Source organism: Rhipicephalus microplus, chromosome 4, assembly GCF_043290135.1.
Source record: "Rhipicephalus microplus isolate Deutch F79 chromosome 4, USDA_Rmic, whole genome shotgun sequence".
NCBI classification, from domain to species: domain Eukaryota; kingdom Metazoa; phylum Arthropoda; class Arachnida; order Ixodida; family Ixodidae; genus Rhipicephalus; species Rhipicephalus microplus.
In genome coordinates, this window is record NC_134703.1 from 11,591,916 (window position 1) to 11,610,899 (window position 18,984).

An 18,984-nucleotide genomic window follows, 5' to 3' on the forward strand; every position below is an offset into this window, starting at 1 on the left:
AGACGATGCAGGGCGAATCGATTTCTGAAACTTGAATGGACTTTTTTCACAAATGTAGCCAAGGCATTGCAAAAGAAGTACTTTTTAGACTTTTTCATTTCAGCTTCCAATTTACATTTTAATGCATTAAATGAAGAAGCATTATTGTTACACTTGGAATGACGATTCTTATACGTATACATATTTAGATGCATGCTTTGATTGGCATTCACGCACAATGTAACAAAACTTAAGAAGCAGCGGATCTTCATTGCCAAATTTGCGAAAGCTTTCAAATGTTTCAAAAGATGAGGCTAAAGTGTTCTATATGGAAGTGCCACCCACTTCGAAAAGTTAGAAAATGTTGTGATCTTGGGTCTTTGAGGAGAACACACTTCGAAAAGTTGGAAAATGTTGTGATCTCGGGTCTTCGAGCAGAACACGCTAAGTTCAAGGCAACTTAAAGGGGTCATGACTTGATCACCCTTCAATTGAGGGTTTTCGGTGAAAAACAAAGGTAGAGGGTCAAATATGCTTGTACACTTTTGAAAACTGGGCTGTAAGAGATTATTTCAGTCCAAAATAAACCATACAAATCATCAGCTGCAAACTCCACTCGCTGCTGGCGACCACACTTTCGTCATGCTGTGAGTGACGTCACAAGCTGAAGGAGCAGTGTCGTCGTCTTCTACCTAACAGCAGCTTCCGCACGCGAACAGTGTTGCGAGTGTTGCTTGCTGCGTGGTCCCCACGTGTCTGTGGGTTTCAAGAGTTGTGGTGTGTTACCGGTACCATCACGATATACGGCGACGACTGTGTACATTGCGCATTTTGACTTCGACTCCATCGCAACCAGCTCAAGCAACGAAGAAAGCGTTGAAGGCGGTGTGAACCAATATGCCAACTACCTTGCCGTTGTAGCAGACGTTGCAGACGGCTTTCCGCAATGACAAGTAGCTTTATTTCAAGCATGTCAGGTTGAAAAGCGAACTTGGGTTACAGGGGTACGTCGACACTGCATTCGCGAGCAACTTAGCACCATGGAATGGGCAAAGCATTTTTGCTGGCTAGCATACTTGGATGCATGACTTTCGGTGCTGAACATAATGAATAAGTGGTTGTAGCAATGCTGTGTGTTGGGACCGTTGTTTTTCCATTGGTTATTGCGTGCGGCATATGTGATCATAAGCCAAAGCGAACGGCATGTCAGTGCGACGCTAGGGTTACTCACTATGTACCTTTTGGCCGAATCATTGCTTGAACTGTGTCGATTGCATTCGGTTACAGTAAAAAAATAGCAAGTGTGACGCTCAAACATATCACTGCCTGCCAGGAGTTTCAATAAATATTTATCCAGTGTCAAATGGCATATGCATTGCACATTCACAGGACACTTTTCGACCCCCGAAATTGTGTTCTGCAAGTACCACCGCTACATGAACAACACGGTGACACTGTTCCAACTCCTGGCAGTCATTTAGTTTCAGTGGCAAGTTGAACAACACAGAAAAAGTTCAATTGCAAGTGTTGCTGACCACGGAACACGATTGTCCTCTGGAATGCAGACTGTGCAGCAGCTGGCCCAGCAAGGGATTCGTGACGTACCGGCTAGGGATCGCGCCAGTGTTGCCCGGCTTTACAGCTGCTCACTCATTTATAAAAATATTCAAATATAAGTTAACGGCATGGCCAAATTTGTTAAAATTCCACCAGCTTGTCTGTGATTGTACAAGAATCAACCCACACAATGCAGATTATGGTTGATAATTGGGTGTTATGACTCCTGTAAACAGCTTGACGGGCAGCAAATTCTTACACCACTTCACATTTTACACCTTGTGATAGTAGCATGTAGCCCCATAACGAAGTACAGCTGCAGCTAACTCTTTTTGATCTGATCTCACGAAACTGTAAAATGCTGGTGTGTGTGACTATGTTCGCTCCCAGAAACAGCAGCGATATTGAAGCACGCAGAAGGGTACATGTGTCGTTTGCTAATGCCTGCTAAAACAGCGCGCGTGCCAGCACTCGCGACCTCAGTTTCATATTTAAAGCTCACATTTGCAGTTTGAGCCACGCAGCCTCTGCCCTCAGCATCTCTTCATATTCATTCATCCAAGAAAACTTCCTTTGCGCCCTCCTTGCGATGGAGATGGGCAGCTTATTTCATGCCTGCTTAGCAGTTTTCCTCGCTAGCGCTCGCGAGATTTCACTCGCGGGAACAGCACACAATGCACATACAAAAGTTACCTATTTGGGCTTAATATCAACATGAGGGTGATGATGAGAGTTTGTACAGGATCTTCTTGTAATCCTTCTCGCAATGAAAAAAAAATATATATGAAAATTGTAGAAGGGGCTGGGTTTTTTTCTGGAGAGTTGCGTTGTCTTCGCTTGAAAGATTTCGTCCGTTAAGAAAATGAAATAGTCCGGTGCCTCTTCCTTTCATTCGGTTCTATACTGCACTTCACATCGCTCCTTTAACTACAACTCTTGCAAGCTATATCTCTTGTACATTTATATCTTCATAAAGCACATGTTGTTGTGGTCTGGGTCCTGTGGGTCTCGTCGTTGGTAGCTGGCTCCCATCGGACTCGTCCCTTATAGCGAGAAGCAATGCTTATATGGGAAAACAGAGAACAGACGTTTATTTACATTAGAGAGAGGTCAATAAGAAAGTTTAGATATATAGTGGCGTTCTTCGTACATGGCGAGTTCTCCACTCGAAAAAGCACCGAATGAGCCGTGGGGGCTCATTATAAAGGGTCTGTCCTCCCCAGATCCCTAGATCGGGGACCGCGTACAGATGGCACCGTCCAATCACGGACCACACATTACCCGCGAGGGTGACGAGCACGCACGGTCCACGCGAACGTTCAAAACTGAAGCGTGGTCACCGCACGGCCATGTGGCACGAACGCGGCTCCCCCCCCCGTCAAGGTGTGTCGCTGGGCGAGGGGTCTGGAGTTGATGACTGCATCCATCGAAAGGGCCGCCGTAAACAAGCTTCCAAGGGTGCCGAACGACTCGTTCAATTAGCGGGACGATTCCCGGCCGCCGCCGCCGCCGTCATCTTCCAAAGAAGAAGCTGCACCGGTGGTCTCCCGAACTGCTCACGGCGCCGCGGCGGCAGGACGCCGCACCCTCCGGCCAGGTGGGAACAATACATGGCGGACACCGGCCGCCCCCCCGTTTGGCGACTCAAAAGGAACATCAAAAGGAACGCCGATCCATTGTCAGACCTGGCGCCGGTCCTAACAGCCTCTCCGCCGGGGAAAGAAGATCCCGAGGTGCAGTGGCCAGCAGGTACTGTGCAGCGGGATCTGTATTGCAGCTTGTCGGCTCTTCCTCTATTATTTTTGTCCCGAACACTGGATCCGATGATCATTGACCAAGAGGGCGTTGCTCGCAGGGATGAGGTGACCCCTCTCCACCATATCTTCCGCCCACCACCAATGAGGAACTGCGGAAACTGCGCCGAAAGCACACCCACACACGAGCAAGCACACGGCAATTCCCTACTCAGAATCACCAGACTTAGATTCACCTGTGGAAGTCATTTCCTTCTACCTCAACTTTATTCCTGTGGCCCCCGCCGAGTCGCAACACCACATCAGCCACTTTTGAAGACATTAAACAAAACACTTGACACATGTTTGGATAAATACAGAAAACTAGTGGGCCTCAAATCGAGGATAGAAAGCAGAAAATCGTTTTGAAGCCCTCGGGGTACTAGGGACAACGACTCAGACCATCTGCGTTGCTGTTGAGTTTACCCTTCTTGTAATGGATATCAAAGGTGTATTGTTGAAGAGCTAAGCTCCAGCGCAAAAGACGGCCGTTTTTCGATGACATGGACTGTAGCCATGTGAGGGGACAGTGGTCAGTCTCTATTGTGAACCTAGAACCGGCGATGTAGCAAGCTAGCTTCTGCACAGCCCAAACAACGCAGGCACATTCCTTTTCTGAGGCACTGTATGCTTCCTCACGAACAGAAAGCTTTCTACTGGCATACAGTACAGGGTGTTCCTGGTCGTTCTCTCCCCTCTGACAAAGCACGACACCCATACCCCGGTCGCTGGCGTCACACTGAAGAATGAACGGCTTAGAGTAGTCAGGCGCGCTCAACACTGGCTGACTTTTTAGTGCCTTCTTTAGCGTAGAAAATGCATGTTCCTTGGCCCCATCCCATTTTACGGTCTGGGGTTCAGTCTTTCTAAGAGCGTCTGTCAAGGAACTTGCAATGTCAGAGTAACGCGGGATATACCTTTGATAATAACCGGCCAATCCAAGAAACGACCGAATGTCTTTCTTGGTTCGTGGTTGGGGAAAGTTGTCTATTGCGGCCAGCTTTACTTCTGACGGCCGGCGGTAGCCTTGGCCTATTACATGCCCTAGATAAGCTACCTCAGCGCGCCCCAATTGGCATTTCGCAACCTTCACTGTTAAGCCGGCCTCACGCAGACGACATAGCACAGCTCGCAAGTGTTTCATGTGGTCTATCCAGGAAGAAGAAAAAATAGCAATATCATCTAGGTACGGGAGGGCAAAGTCCTCCATACCCTGTAACACTTTGTCCATTAGGCCAGAAAAGCAATAAGGGGCATTCTTTAATCCAAAACTAAGGACCTTCGGCCGAAATGTTCCCATCGGGGAAATAAACGCCGCAAGCCTACTAGCCCTTTCAGTTAGAGGCACCTGCCAGTATCCCCTGACTAAATCCAAAGTCGAGATGAAATTGGCACTGCTGACTTGCTCAAGCCTTTCCTCAATATGCGGAATTGGATAAGTTTGGTCCTTTGTAATCGAGTTGAGCCTCCGATAGTCAATACACGGTCGCGGCTCTTTCCCTGGGACCTCAACCAAGATCAGAGGCGAGGTGTAATCACTCTCTCCTGGCTCGATCACTCCTAGCTCGAGCATTCGGTTTATCTCCGCGGCCATTATTTCCCGTTGCCTCGGGGAAACGCGGTAAGCTTTAGAACGAATTGGTTCCGAAGATGTCAGCTCAATATCATGAACTAGGGCTTTGGTTCTGCCAGGTGTGTCTGAAAATGTTTCTTTAAAGTCAAACAATAGTTCCTTCAGTTCCGCTTTCTGATCTGGCTCCAACTCCGCCTGCTCTACCAGGTTACTAATAGTCTCGCCAATGTCTTTGTTTTCTGTTGTTAACTCCGGGAAATCAATAGGCATTTCTTCCGGTTGATTGAGCGACATGTTTACAACGGCATGCCTCTGCTGGTACGGTTTGAGCAGATTAGTGTGGTACACCTGTTGCGTTTTACGCCTTCCCAGTCCAGTAACCAAGTAATTTGTGTCTGACAATTTCTGAACTACCTCAACAGGTCCCTCCCACTGGACCTGAAGTTTATTCTTCAGTGAGGGTTTCAGTATCATCACTTTTTCCCCTACTCGAAAGCTTCGCGTCCGGGCTGTCTTGTCATAATAGCGCTTAGCGTTGTTTTGAGCTCTGCGCATTTCCTGCTCCGCTAGTTCTTGAGCTGCGTGAAGTCGGTCTAACAGCTCAAGCACGTATGCTACTACCGAAGGGTCGTCCGCCCGGCCCTCCCAAGATTCTCGAACAATGCGAAGTGGGGAGCGAAGAGCACGTCCGTAAACAAGCTCCGCAGGCGAAAACCCTGTTGATTCGTGAGGAGCGATCCGAAGCGCGAACATAGCTGCGGGCAAGCAAGCCTCCCAATCCTCTTTTTGCTCATAACAAAGGGCGCGTAGCAGCCGTTTCATGACTGAATGTACCTTTTCTACAGCATTTGACTGAGGGTGGTACACTGAACTGTGGATGATTTTAACGCCACACTTTTCTAGAAATGTCGAGGTTAGTGCACTTGTAAAAACAGATCCCTGGTCGGACTGAATTTCTGCGGGGAAGCCTACACGTGCAAAGATAGATAAAAGCGCTTTAACTACCTCCTCCGAGCTGAGCTCCTTTAACGGTACTGCTTCCGGGAATTTCGTGGCCGGGCAGAGCACTGTGAGTATGTGCCGGTACCCGGACTGCGTTACAGGAAGTGGACCCACTGTGTCTATAACTAGCCTGCGAAACGGTTCTGTGATAATGGGGACCAGCTTCATAGGTGCTTTAGCCTTATCCCCTGGCTTGCCAACGCGTTGGCACGTGTCGCAGCTTCTTACAAATGCCTCCACCTCCCGAAAGCAGCCGGGCCAGTAAAACTCCCGTAACAAACATTCTTTTGTTTTTTTGATGCCGAGATGCCCTGACCACAAACCTCCGTGGACCAGGTGCAGCAGCTCCTTGCGGAAAGGATACGGTACGACTAGCTGATTAAACCGAACTCCTTTTCGACTTGTGTACTTTCTGTACAAGACGCCCCCCTTCTTGGTGAACTGAATGTTTTGCTTAGCCACCCCTTCCTTCGCGTCTGGCGTTAAGTTACGGAGAGTGGAGTCATTTTCCTGTTCCACTATCAGTTCTGTAGGACTTACATTTAACAGCTTTATAGTGCATTCTACTTCTCGAGATGCCTCGGATTCATCCGGTTTCTTACATCTTTCTTTAGATATTGTGTTTTGAGGCTCCATTATAGGGCGGTCCAGTTTCGTGCCAGGTAAAGAAGGCTCTGCCGCTGAAGCTGTTTCGTCTGCCACCGGATCTTTACAAACTGTCTGAGCGGCGAGCTCCCTTGCTTTGGATCGAGTTAAGGCCTGTACGATACCCTCACTGAACCCAATTCCTTTTTGTCGCAGCAAGTACTCTGATTTATTTGAGAACAAATACGGGTATTGCACTGGGAGATGTGCCGAAACGGCAGCTTCAGTGTCTAGAACACCGAAAGGGCCTTCGATGCGGACTCTTGCTACTGGGAGACAGGCACTGTTTGTCTCTACTGCTTGTCTTATCCACGCGCATTCTCCTGTAAACTGACTCTCCTCGACATAGGACGGGTGCACTACATCCATAGTGGCGGCCGAATCGCGGAGCACGCGGCACGGTTGGCCATTCACGACTAGGTCTCGGATGTATGGTTCTAGCAATTTCATGTTTTCGTCATTACTACAGAGTGACATTAACACAACTTTCGGGTTCTTACAACCCAAAGAAATATGCCCCGTCTGTTGGCAGTTATAGCAAACTATCGGCTTCTTGGCCTCGAACGCCTTTTTCTGTTGCCCTTCCGCCCTTTTCTCGGGTGCTTCTTCCTTTCTCTTGTTTTTCTCATCACCGCTTCCTTTGGAGTCTAAACCCTCCTTCGGCATATACCGACCCGACTTTGTCCATCGCGGAGGCTTGTCGGCCCGATATTTACTAATCTCCCTCCTAGGGACATCCTTGCCTTCGAGGGCACGGCGATTTACGTACTCCTCTGCGAGCTCTGCCGCTCTCGTGATAGTATCTACTCCTTGTCTATCCTGAACCCAGTACCTAATGTTTTCAGGTAGACGCCGAAAGAATTGTTCCAACGCAAAACACTGCAGAGTCTTTTCCGCGTCGCCAAGCGCACCCTCCTCTCTAAGCCATTCCTCCAGATTTACCTTTAAGGTGTACGCAAACTCTGGGTATGACTCGTCTTTGGCTTTCTCGATCTCACGAAATTTTCGCCTGAACGCCTCCGCTGACAGTCTGTACTTTTTGAGCAGACTCGCTTTGACTCTGTCATAGTCGTCTGCGTCTTCTTTACCCATACGGGCTATAATGTCAGCTACTTCACACGGCAGCAGCGTAAGCAAGCGCTGGGGCCACGTGTTTTTAGCAAAATTTTCCCTCTCGCACGTGCGCTCAAAGTGCACCAGAAAAAGACCCATGTCCCCTCCTACCGCGTAGGATGGCATCAAATCTGTCATTCGGCGCTCTCTTTCTCGTGCCACTGCGCTAGCTCCGTTCATTGATTGAGCCTTTGCTAGTTCAATTTCTAGGCGTTTCATTTCCATACGATCGATACGTTCTCTTTCCTCTTTCTCCTCACGACGTCTCTGTTCCTCTTTTTCCTCCCGGAGCCTCTGCTCCTCTTTTTCCTCACGGAGCCTCTGCTCCTCTTTCCTTTGCGTAATAGCCTCCAAGCATTCGCTCAGCTCATCGTCATCTGCCCCGATCTTCTCGATGGCGTCAATGATCTCCTGCTTTCTTTTCGTCTCGGCAATTACCTGGCCCAGCTCTCGGGCCAACTCTAACAACTCTGGCTTTTTTAGTCCCTTCAAATTCATGGCGGTCCTTGGTGCTGCTAACTCTTTTAACTAAACAACTTTGACGTACTATCAATACTTCCGTCAACCGTTACCAAATCACTGCTTTGTTTACAATCCCACGCAAAGCCTGGTGATATCTCAGCAAACTTTGACGTACTATCAATACTTCCGTCAACCGTTACCAAATCACTGCTTTGTTTACAATCCCACGCAAAGCCTGGTGATATCTCAGCAAAGAAAAGCAGTGCACTCACCCTATGCAGTCATGAATTCGGACGCGTTCCTTCCCGTGTTGTCAGAGATGCCACGAAGCAGTTTTGTCCGACTCTAGGTCCTCCAGACAGCAGGTCTCAGCATTGCCTCCTGGTCGATGAGCTCGATCCCACCGCTGCCATCCAGTTGTTGTGGTCTGGGTCCTGTGGGTCTCGTCGTTGGTAGCTGGCTCCCATCGGACTCGTCCCTTATAGCGAGAAGCAATGCTTATATGGGAAAACAGAGAACAGACGTTTATTTACATTAGAGAGAGGTCAATAAGAAAGTTTAGATATATAGTGGCGTTCTTCGTACATGGCGAGTTCTCCACTCGAAAAAGCACCGAATGAGCCGTGGGGGCTCATTATAAAGGGTCTGTCCTCCCCAGATCCCTAGATCGGGGACCGCGTACAGATGGCACCGTCCAATCACGGACCACACATTACCCGCGAGGGTGACGAGCACGCACGGTCCACGCGAACGTTCAAAACTGAAGCGTGGTCACCGCACGGCCATGTGGCACGAACGCGGCTCCCCCCCCCGTCAAGGTGTGTCGCTGGGCGAGGGGTCTGGAGTTGATGACTGCATCCATCGAAAGGGCCGCCGTAAACAAGCTTCCAAGGGTGCCGAACGACTCGTTCAATTAGCGGGACGATTCCCGGCCGCCGCCGCCGCCGTCATCTTCCAAAGAAGAAGCTGCACCGGTGGTCTCCCGAACTGCTCACGGCGCCGCGGCGGCAGGACGCCGCACCCTCCGGCCAGGTGGGAACAATACATGGCGGACACCGGCCGCCCCCCCGTTTGGCGACTCAAAAGGAACATCAAAAGGAACGCCGATCCATTGTCAGACCTGGCGCCGGTCCTAACAATGTGCAGTGTGGGCACTAAGCATGGATCATATCAAAATTTTGATCTTGTCGGTTACTCTTCTTATTTCCGCTTGCACAACCGGAAACTTGCAAAATACAGCGGAATCACAGTTCATCGCACGCGATAATCATGTGAGATAGGGAGGGAAGGTGAAGGCATGGCAAAGAAAGCTTGGAGACAATCCAACACTTTTATTTCTTGTATATGGCTCATGCAAGAGTATGTTTCCTAATCGTGCCTTATGAATCACAGTTTCGGAATTATTAAGAGAACAAAAAAAAGAGAGAAACGCCATAAGAGGTTAATGCGCTTGACCGTGTATCGTCAGAAGCTGATTTAGGGCCCTTGTATAGCCAGGGCATGCAAGCATGGGCGCAAGAGAGTAGTCAAGACACCGCAAACGCCGCTTTCGAAATCTTAGAGATTCGAAAAAGAAGGTGAAGTGATGTACTTTATGCCCACGTTCTCTGCTCTGGTTATAATATGGCTAACAGTGGCGTGCTGCAATTATTGCAAGGCGGCGGCTTGGTCCTTCTCAAGACTTTGGTGGCGGCACGAATCCCGTGACCAAGAACGGGTGGCAGCGCACAGCTCTAATCTGAATGCTGGCAGTGTATTCATTTATCTCATTTGTATAATAACCTGTCTAATTGGGACTAGATATTTTGTGCATGAAATTTGCCAGGAATTGCCCAGGCTTTTTAATTTTAAACATTGATGAAAAATGGCTGAAGATTGATTAAATTGATTAACATGCCTGAAAACATTGGATTTGGGTGAATGAAAACACATAAGCAAGGACCAGAAGATAAAAATATTTCTTTAAATCTAAGCCAATGAAAAAGGAGCAGTTGATTCCAGTAAAGGCATTTGCATAATGGCTGTTTTTTGCATTGTCACAAGCATGTGTTCATTCGTCATCTTTATTAACACCAGTGGGCACTTTATTCCCTGTCCTTGCTAATGCAGCAATATGTACCTACAAAATGGAGCAAGCCAGACAGGTAGATATCCTAAAATATAGAGCTTACTTGCCGATTTTTTTATCTGTGCCAATGACCAGCCTATTTTATTTTTTGTATGCCACAAGGAACGAAAAAAACTGAACAAAAAAAATGTATGCTGCACTTGCCTTAATTTTGTTTGCCCTGATTTGTGTCAGTTTTGAACATGTTGATGTTATCTTGCATTGTTTGCACTTATGGTTTGTTGAAAAATGTTGGCCTACATTGTATAAAGTATGTTGTGTAGAAGTCGACACATGGCTGAGTGCATTTTAAGTGCTTATGAACATATTTTTTGGTTGCAGCTCACAGAGGTGACGATGAGCTTGACAGGGCAGTGGTAAGTAGCTTTCAAACAATGCGTCTGTCTGTCTGTCTGTGTGTGCGTGCCTGTCGGGGCAGCTGTTTTTACACACTTTAAGATCTTCAGGTTTACTTGTTCATTTTGATGTTGTCAGTGTGCCTGCTTGTGTGCAAAGGCTTATTTTTGAGCCATAGCAGCCTGGGCAAAACCAAAATTTCAAATCCCCCTCACCTTCAACCCCCGTCGCATTGGGAAGGAGACGGTGGTATGGTTCAGTGTTGTCCCAAAGTTGCCACTGGGTGGAATTAAACGGGCACAACTTTTCAACTTTTGTGATTGACATCTGCAGTAGTTATTAGGGCACTGGCACAAAATTGATGCGATTGCTTAAAGGGCCAGTAAAGAGGCTCTGACTTTATTTTACGCCCCTCAAACAAGCTTACTAATTTATACAGTAGACTGTGGAGATCACATTTTCCAAATGTTACATTGCCGTGTGCTGTGCACACCCTCCATTTCGAAAAACAACTCCAGTGCCAATTTTCTTCACCTGACCAATCCCTTTTGTGCAAGCTTGCCCATGGACAACTTTATGTACCACTGAGCTTGTTGATTGGTTCTTTACCCATTCGAAATGATGCCTTGGCCATGCAGTGGGGCAGTTTGAGCCGTGCAGTCCACATTTTCATTTTCCTGTGTAACCTCTGTTCTTTATTAGAGCCCGAAACTACTAGGAGAAGCAGTATTGTTATAAGGAAAGCCACCGAGATAAAGAGGTATCTCGCTGCATTACCGATAGAGTAAGGGTATGAAGCACGCAGCCTCTAACCGCGCTTCCTCCCCTCGCCTCTATGACATGTTGGCGATATCCTGCTCAGTTGTTAGCTGTGCGCCGATGGCGTATAGGTGATGTCGTATCACGTTGCCAAGATGCGCAGTTGCAACGACGGGCTATGCCTTCCCCCCCTCCCCATGGCGGAAAAGGGTGTCAAGGCCGCACAAAAAGATTTGGACTTTCTAACCCCTGTAACTTCCTTATTATAGCACATATTCGCAAAACCCTTGCGGCAGCATGTTCACATAGCAAAAGTGCACATATTTCTCTTCATAACAATTTTTGTACCTCGTGGTTGTTTACTGGCCCATTAAGTCCTGGAAAATTTGAGGAGTAGCAATTCTTGTTTCTGTTTTGAGGCAGATTCAGTACCCTCCACTTCTTGAAACCAAGACGTTTGAAATTGATGCTAATTTACAAATTAAATTAGGCACTGGAGCCTTGGCACACAGGCATATGCACATCAGTGCTTGCTCATTGCTTTAAGTGAGATTGTTTTTGTGTGTGTGTGTGTGTGTGTGCCATATAAATAACCATTGCATTTGAGTCTTTTTTTTGTGCCAAGCTTGTCTAGCTAGACAAACATACTGAATCGTTTAACTGAGCTATGTCATTGTACACTGCCTTCATTTAGAAAACTGGCCCTCATTATGTTCATTATTTTAGTAGTGAATTAACGGAGTGTCTATCAAGTGGTGGCTTTTTTTTTGCATTTGTGATACTTTCTTTTATTGTACAAGCTGATATGTGCAATGAGGGGGTTCTACCTTTTTTTTTTTTCAATGACGTTTACCTGAAGCATTCCAACATCAATGATGCGGAAGCGGTGAGTAAATGTAGACGCACTGCACTGCTTAACTGGGGGTTCAGTGCATGGTTTGTGCATGTCTTTGAATATTGTTTGTATTGCGAAAGAACTGCATGTGCCTTGTCAGTATTTGTAGTATGGTCATGTATGGTCATGACAGGAAAATGTTTGCAACTGAGCAACAGATATGCAAATACTTGATTTGCTGTGAAGGTTAAATGCCAAAAAGTTTTCAACATCATTGAATCCCCTAGTTCAAGTAGCTTAGATACAGAACTGGCTTTTGTCACTTTCAGAAGGATCGTTTTTGATGCAGAATTGGGGGGGGGGAGGAATATTGAGTCTTAGATTACACATCGTTTTTGGCAGTACCTCCAAGATTAGTGACGCTTTTATACTTGCACAACTGCTAAGTGTAATGCATAAGCACTATTAACTCTCTGCGGTCCTAAACTATTTCCCACCTTCAGTCCATTTTGGTCCGATACTAACCCTTGTATTCAAAAACATAACTTAAACTTATATTATGACTTAGTCAATCTTGGCCATAAGTCAGCCCGTAATGAATTTCAAGAACCTACCTTGTACTTATCAGGGAACTTTCCTCGTACTTGAGTAAGGCTCGGTTAAGGTAGCTTATGACCAACTTTAGGCTTCCTGAAACAACATCGCGGGGGACGACAACTTGGGGCATATTATGTGGACTGCAAAGAAGAAATATTTAACGGCACAGCATACGCATAGACGTCACCGCCGAGGCGAGTCCTCAATGATCGATGAAACCTGGTTGAGACAAGCACAAATTGTTGGGACGCCCCCACTTCACAAAAAGTGCCATGAAGAATCTTATCGCTGGGCTGTTTCTGAGGGGAAAGTATCTATAGTCGTGGGTTCATTGTGCTCCATCTCTCATCACACTTTTATGAAGTTGGCATGTTTCAACTTGGGAGCGACGGCCTTGTCAATGTCTCGTAGCTGACCGTGTCACGAGTAGATACCTGCTATGGTGTCAAAAACACTTTTCCCCATACCAGTAGAACTTCCTGAAGTGGTGCAAACAGTTTAGTTGTTTGGTCGGCCGTTTACGGATGCATAATGTATTGATTGTTGAATTCCATCGGAAACTGTTTTCATGTTTTTCGTTTTCTCTGAAGGCACACAGCGTCCGTCTTGGTACTTGTTCACAAAATCAGTCGGTACGTAGCCACTTCGTCGGGGAAGTTTACTTCAGTGCACCGTTCCACAATAAGAGCAACTTCGTTAAAAAAATAATGTAAAACTACTCAAACTGTCAAATAAATCTAGTAAAATTAAAGAAAAAAAGTGAGAAAAAATAGGAAACGCTGAAGCGAGCACGATAACACCCCTGAACAAAGCAAAAACATGCAAGAAATCGAAATAACAAAGTTGACCTGACCAGCCCTTTGTGTCGATAAAGTCGCAGAAGAGTGGCCACACGAAAAATGTTATTTCACTGAAAACTGCCGGTGCCTAAACAAACATTGTTACTGTTTACATTTCCCTGCTTCTGCGCGTACTGTTGGTTTCTTGCAATAAAGGTAATTTATTACTGCTCGAGGTATTGATTTTGTCGCACAAATTTACCTACCTTCACACCCAGGACCTGTACTTGACGAGTTTAGGACGCCTTTCATAAGGTGCCCTTATGACGGCATAAGGGAGGTTCTTGAAATGCACTCTGTACACTTTTTTCATCCTTTCGTAAGTAGCTTTGCCGCCATAAGTTAAGGTCGGTTTATGAATACGGCAGTAAGATTCAAGTAGAAGTCTACCTACTCTTTCATAGATGGCATGTAACACAGGGACAAAACTTGTACATGAATAAACCACGAAAGAACGTGTACAGTAGGGCTTGACCACAGATTGATTTGTCCGTGTTGTTTTGGGGCAGCGCCCGACAGATGATCTCAAAAGTGGTACGGACACCAGTTTTCGATGTTGAGTTTATATGGATCTTATACAGAGATGGCTCTGAACAGATGTGAAGCATAGTTAACGCTTATGCGCACTACTTTTACAGCGAAAGCTGTTATGAGATCACAACTCGGGTCACGCGCAGTTTTCCGCCGCCGCCATTTCTGGTGTCCGCAACCCCATCGCGCGAAATTAAGGAAAAAAAAACTAGCACCAACGACACAGTAGGGCTCGAAACCTGGATCTGCTGGGTGCCAGCTCAGTATTCTACCACTGAGATACACCGGTGCTCGTGACTTGTTGGAAAACTTACCTTAGGCAGGCTTGATGTTGGGAAAGCAATAACGTTAATACGAAAACTTACCTTAGGCAGGCTTGATGTTGCGAAAGTAATCACGTTAATACGATTCATAAAGCATTTTAAAACAGCGAAAGAACAACCAGTCATCGCACAATGCAAATAGTGTAACTAGTGGGCCGTCCAATGCTCCAGCTCATTACAAAAGCTTGTTCTTGTTCCCCTATTAACTGGGGCGCATAGCCATTTCAGCCATAATTTTTCATCGTCGTCAGCCACTGTGTGAACAATTGGCAAGAAATTCCTTGTAAGTGCTTAGCGGATATAAGCTTCTCAGAAGAATGACGAAAAATGGCATAGCGAATGCCAGCCTATTACCCAAAAGTTTATTATTAATTCCCTAGTGGGGGTTAAGCAAATGTGCTCGCAGTAGTTACCCAATGAGTGCTCTGAAAAGGCTCTGAAAGGCCGCTGTTGTAGCTTTCGCTGTGACATTGCTGCGCCTTCCGCACAGGCCTGGCGTTTTTCCCTCATGGCGTGCCTCCTACTGACAGACTTTTGTGACGTTAAGCTGCAGTATCAAGTCTGGTGATTTCGCGCACCAGTATGGCTAAATTCAATAGTCAATTTCGTGCCAGAATCGTGACCACACTGCAAACTACCCAGTTTCAGCGCCCGTCCTGTGTATATGTCTTTTCGTTTGCAGTGTGGGCGAGATTTTGTGCGAAATTGACTATTGAATTCAGACATGCACCATTGAGCCCGATTGCGAGTCCCACTACTACAGTATGGCTAGCAGTGATGTCAAGTGCGAAAGTGAGGCGACCACTTGCATATTGCCATTGAAGCTAGGACAGCTAATAGAGCAGTTGTGTAAACATCCTAATATATTGTGCCAGCACTTGAGAAGCTAATACATTTTGGGACTTTGGGTGGAGTAGGAACGAAAACCACTTTTTAAAATTGTAGTGTAATTAACTTTACATGGTTCTTTCATGCTCTTGAGGGCTTGACCTATCATTTGACTCCAAAAGTTGAAAATTTTCAAGGTCACACTCCTTTAAGTCCTATTAACTCAGGAGCTTTGCAAAAGTTGGATCAGTCATATGGAATGCTCGTGAATTACCTATTTAGTCAAAGTTGAAATTTCGCTAAAGCTTGTCCTGACACACTCGTTCTTTGTGCAGTTTGCTGAGTGCTCTGTTGCAGTACATTTCTCCCATTGCGCGTAGGTAGAGATGATTGCTGGAGCTTCTGCAGGGCTCTTGTAATTTGTGTGCATCTCTGTGGCCCTGAACCGCTTATCTGGCATTCTTGGTTCCCTTCTTCCTAAATATGGGGTTGGCAAGAAAGAGTGGCACATGCATTTTATTTCGGGGCTGGAAGTGGCTGTTTGTTCACTCATGCTTTACAGAGTCGCTGTAAAGTGGTCGGTATAGGCACCTACTTCGAGCATGGCTGTTTGTTTTGGCAGACCTTGGCAAATCGTTATTTGTTAGACTGGTGCTGTGCATAGGCAAGAATGCCATTTCTCAACCAAAGTACTTTGAATCGCTGACTATCAATTTCAAATACTACTCCCACATTGCCTTTACTGCCCACACAAGGGTTCATAATTGGTGAGAACTTTTAAGCTGCAGTTCTTTTTGGGAGTCAGGTTAAGTGATGTGTGGTAACTATGACGGCCTAGCGGGGTAAGTATGGCGTGTTAGTGCGAAATTCCCTCAAACAGGATGTTTTAAATAATAATAGTGAGCCTTGCGTGGTAAAGTACCTAGATTTTTTTTTTACTGATTAACAGAGACTATAAAATGTCAAGTGGAATGGGGAAAGCCTCTTTTAATCATCAGTGACAGAAGTGGTATAATTGCATCAACTTTGCAAATAAGTACTGTAATCAAGCACTGTAAACACAGTAGCTATCAGAGTGCAGCTTTGTGAATATGTGGATTTTTTATTACTATACAATCAAGAACGAGATTTCAGTCTTGCACCAAAAGTCAATTTATTTTTCTAATGGCCAAATTGTGCAGCTGGCGGCACAACTTTTGAGGGCATTAAGTTTGCAGAGAAAAGAGAGCAGGCAAAGAAATGTAATCCATGGTTTTGGAAAATGTTCTCGCTTCTTCAAAAGAACTAAGGAATACCAGTGAAACACCTGTGTGTGTAAGTGATGTGGTGATTGTCCTTTTACAGAGTTTAGGGAAGGCTTCGAAAAGGGCCAGCAGCGCACCTCCGAACCGACGGGCAGTGTTGGCAACACCCATCAAGCCTGCACAGCAGCCCTCAACAGCCACAACTCCTGCCAGTGAGTGCTCGTGTCTGTGCGCTGTTTAGCCAGAAGACGGATGATTAACGGCACAGGAGTAATAGGGTGTGCTTACAGCGGTAATTTATTTACATGTCCCAGGCAGCTGACTTCTTCATGCCACTTAACTACCTGAAGCATTAATTAGCCAGAAGTGAATATGTCATGCTCTTTAATGCAGAGTTGCAACTTGATAAACAGGTGGCATGTGTGTAAGGAACAGTTGTGCAATTGCATAGTGAGTTAGCAGCTAATATTTGCAGTGAAGAGGTGAGTGGTACTATCTCAAATTGGCACCTGTCAGCATGAATTTGTCTACTCCAATTTTTTCCGATTTTAACAGTGATCTGAATGTTTACTGACTTTTCTTCATCAAACTTTGTCCGTGGTGAAATACTAAATAAATGCATAAGTGTGGTTGTTTGATAGCTGGCATCTGAAATCATTGCCATAAAATATTTGCAAAGCAGCAGTTGCCACTAGTCTGTGTCTTGTTGTAAATGGCTGGAGAAATATAATTCAATAGTGATTGCAGCTTGATTTGAACGGCCTTTAGAAATGCTACACTTTGAAACTGCATATCTATTATATTGGCTCTAGAGCACTGTGTTGGAGGCTTGCTGTAGCAAGATGTGGTGTAGCCCATGCAAATGCTGTTCTAGTTTTTCATTCGAGGTGTTGGGAACTTTGCGACACATTTTTTTTTGTTAAATCGTCTTAACCGCACCCGAGTCATTAGAAAACCCTTCAGTAATCTCTGTTCCAAGTAAAAAGTTTAATAGCATTGTGCTTAAACTGAATAAACCAAGGGTCAACTGAATACAATGCACCAGGAATGGTTAAGGTGCTTCGCAAGCTTTTTTTTTTTTCAGCCTGAATAAATAAGTTCTGTTTTCACGTCTTCCACATAACCACCATCAAAGTGGCATACTTTAGGTTGATAAAATACTTTAATTTAAAAACTAATTTTATTAGTTTCAATCATACAGGTTGATTATAACAAACCATGGTTGCGACCTTTGCAGAAATATTTACTGGCCACTTTCTTGAAACTTTGACGTGAGATACGTCTTTGGTTGGCTGAGAAAAAACTGCACTTTTTTCCGAGATTTGACCAGTATATTTAGGTTTCTCTTTATTTGTGCTTGTTTTTATATTCCCATTTCATTTGTTTGTGTTAACAACTCTTTTCTTTTTCTTTGCCAAGCACTCACCAGAAAGCATAGCTTGAAAGGCGCTCCTCCTGTTAAGGCCGCTGTTTCAGGTATCTAACATGTTTCTAACACTTAATTGTAATTGTGCTTTGGCATATTCTGTGCATGTGCATGTATAAAAACTTGCTCCTGCATTTCATGTAAAAAATACACCGAAAACACGTGTAGCAAAAGTGCGTTACCACATATAGCGAAATGCATTTTAATAACGCCTCATGAACACAAATATCTCTGATAAACCACAGCATCTCCTACTAGTAAAAATACTCTTACAAGGTTTAATTATGTACATTTTTTTGTTGCATATTGAAATGCGATGAGATTTATGCATAAGAATGCATAATTTATGAGTGCGTGCAAATATGGCACAATATGAATGTAGAATGTGTGAAATTAGCTTTATCAGATTATCAATGTGCATGTCCAGTGCAAAGGCTGCTGTTTAATCACATATTCACATTTAGCTCTTGTTCCGCTTTTTGCAAGAAGCTGGCATGCCAATAAAAAAAAAACGGTTAGGTGTTCTGAAACTAATTATTCATATCATTAGTGAGTGTTATAGAAGTACAGTGGACTCTCAATAAACGAAACTCGCTTAAACGAAAATTACTTATTAACGGAACTAAGCGGGCTCATATAGCAGGATTTTTATGTGTTGCGCAGTATAATTCATCGGTTAATCGAAACTGTGCTGATTGGTCACCTACGGTTAAACGACACACTCTAAACACAGCATAGACTCGCTCAAGCTAAAGGTAGTCTCACAAACATGGCAACACCTTGAAATCGAGACAAGCCAATCCAGTAGTCATTCTCGCTTGTGGCTGTGGGAGCCGAGTCAGCGAGTGAATGGTGCGTTAGGCCTATTTGTGCAGCTAAGTGTGGTGAATCACGGTGTTATTTCGGCCCGATGGAAAGGAAGCGGCCGCACCATGCACACTCGTTTGAAAAAAAGCTGCAAATTCTTCAGGAGCTCCATCGAAGCGAATCTGGAAAGACAGAGAAAAGATTGAA

The 18,984-nt window shown here is 45.4% G+C and overlaps 1 protein-coding gene across 11 annotated transcripts in view; it reads left to right on the top strand.

Moving 5' to 3' along the window:
* The window catches only part of LOC119171618 (CLIP-associating protein 1-B), a 274,680-nt gene that overhangs the window by 129,628 nt on the left and 126,068 nt on the right, over positions 1 to 18,984 (top strand). For 4 of the 11 annotated variants that reach the window (XM_075892178.1, XM_075892179.1, XM_075892182.1 and 1 more), the window contains 4 exons: positions 10,574 to 10,608; positions 13,370 to 13,411; positions 16,645 to 16,756; positions 17,964 to 18,020. In XM_075892178.1, the coding sequence (XP_075748293.1) occupies positions 10,574 to 10,608; positions 13,370 to 13,411; positions 16,645 to 16,756; positions 17,964 to 18,020 (246 nt within the window). Of the gene's footprint in view, positions 1 to 10,573; positions 10,609 to 12,206; positions 12,234 to 13,369; positions 13,412 to 16,644; positions 16,757 to 17,963; positions 18,021 to 18,984 lie in introns of all 11 variants that reach the window. The other 7 variants (XM_037422393.2, XM_037422399.2, XM_037422395.2 and 4 more) reach the window with 5 other exon arrangements.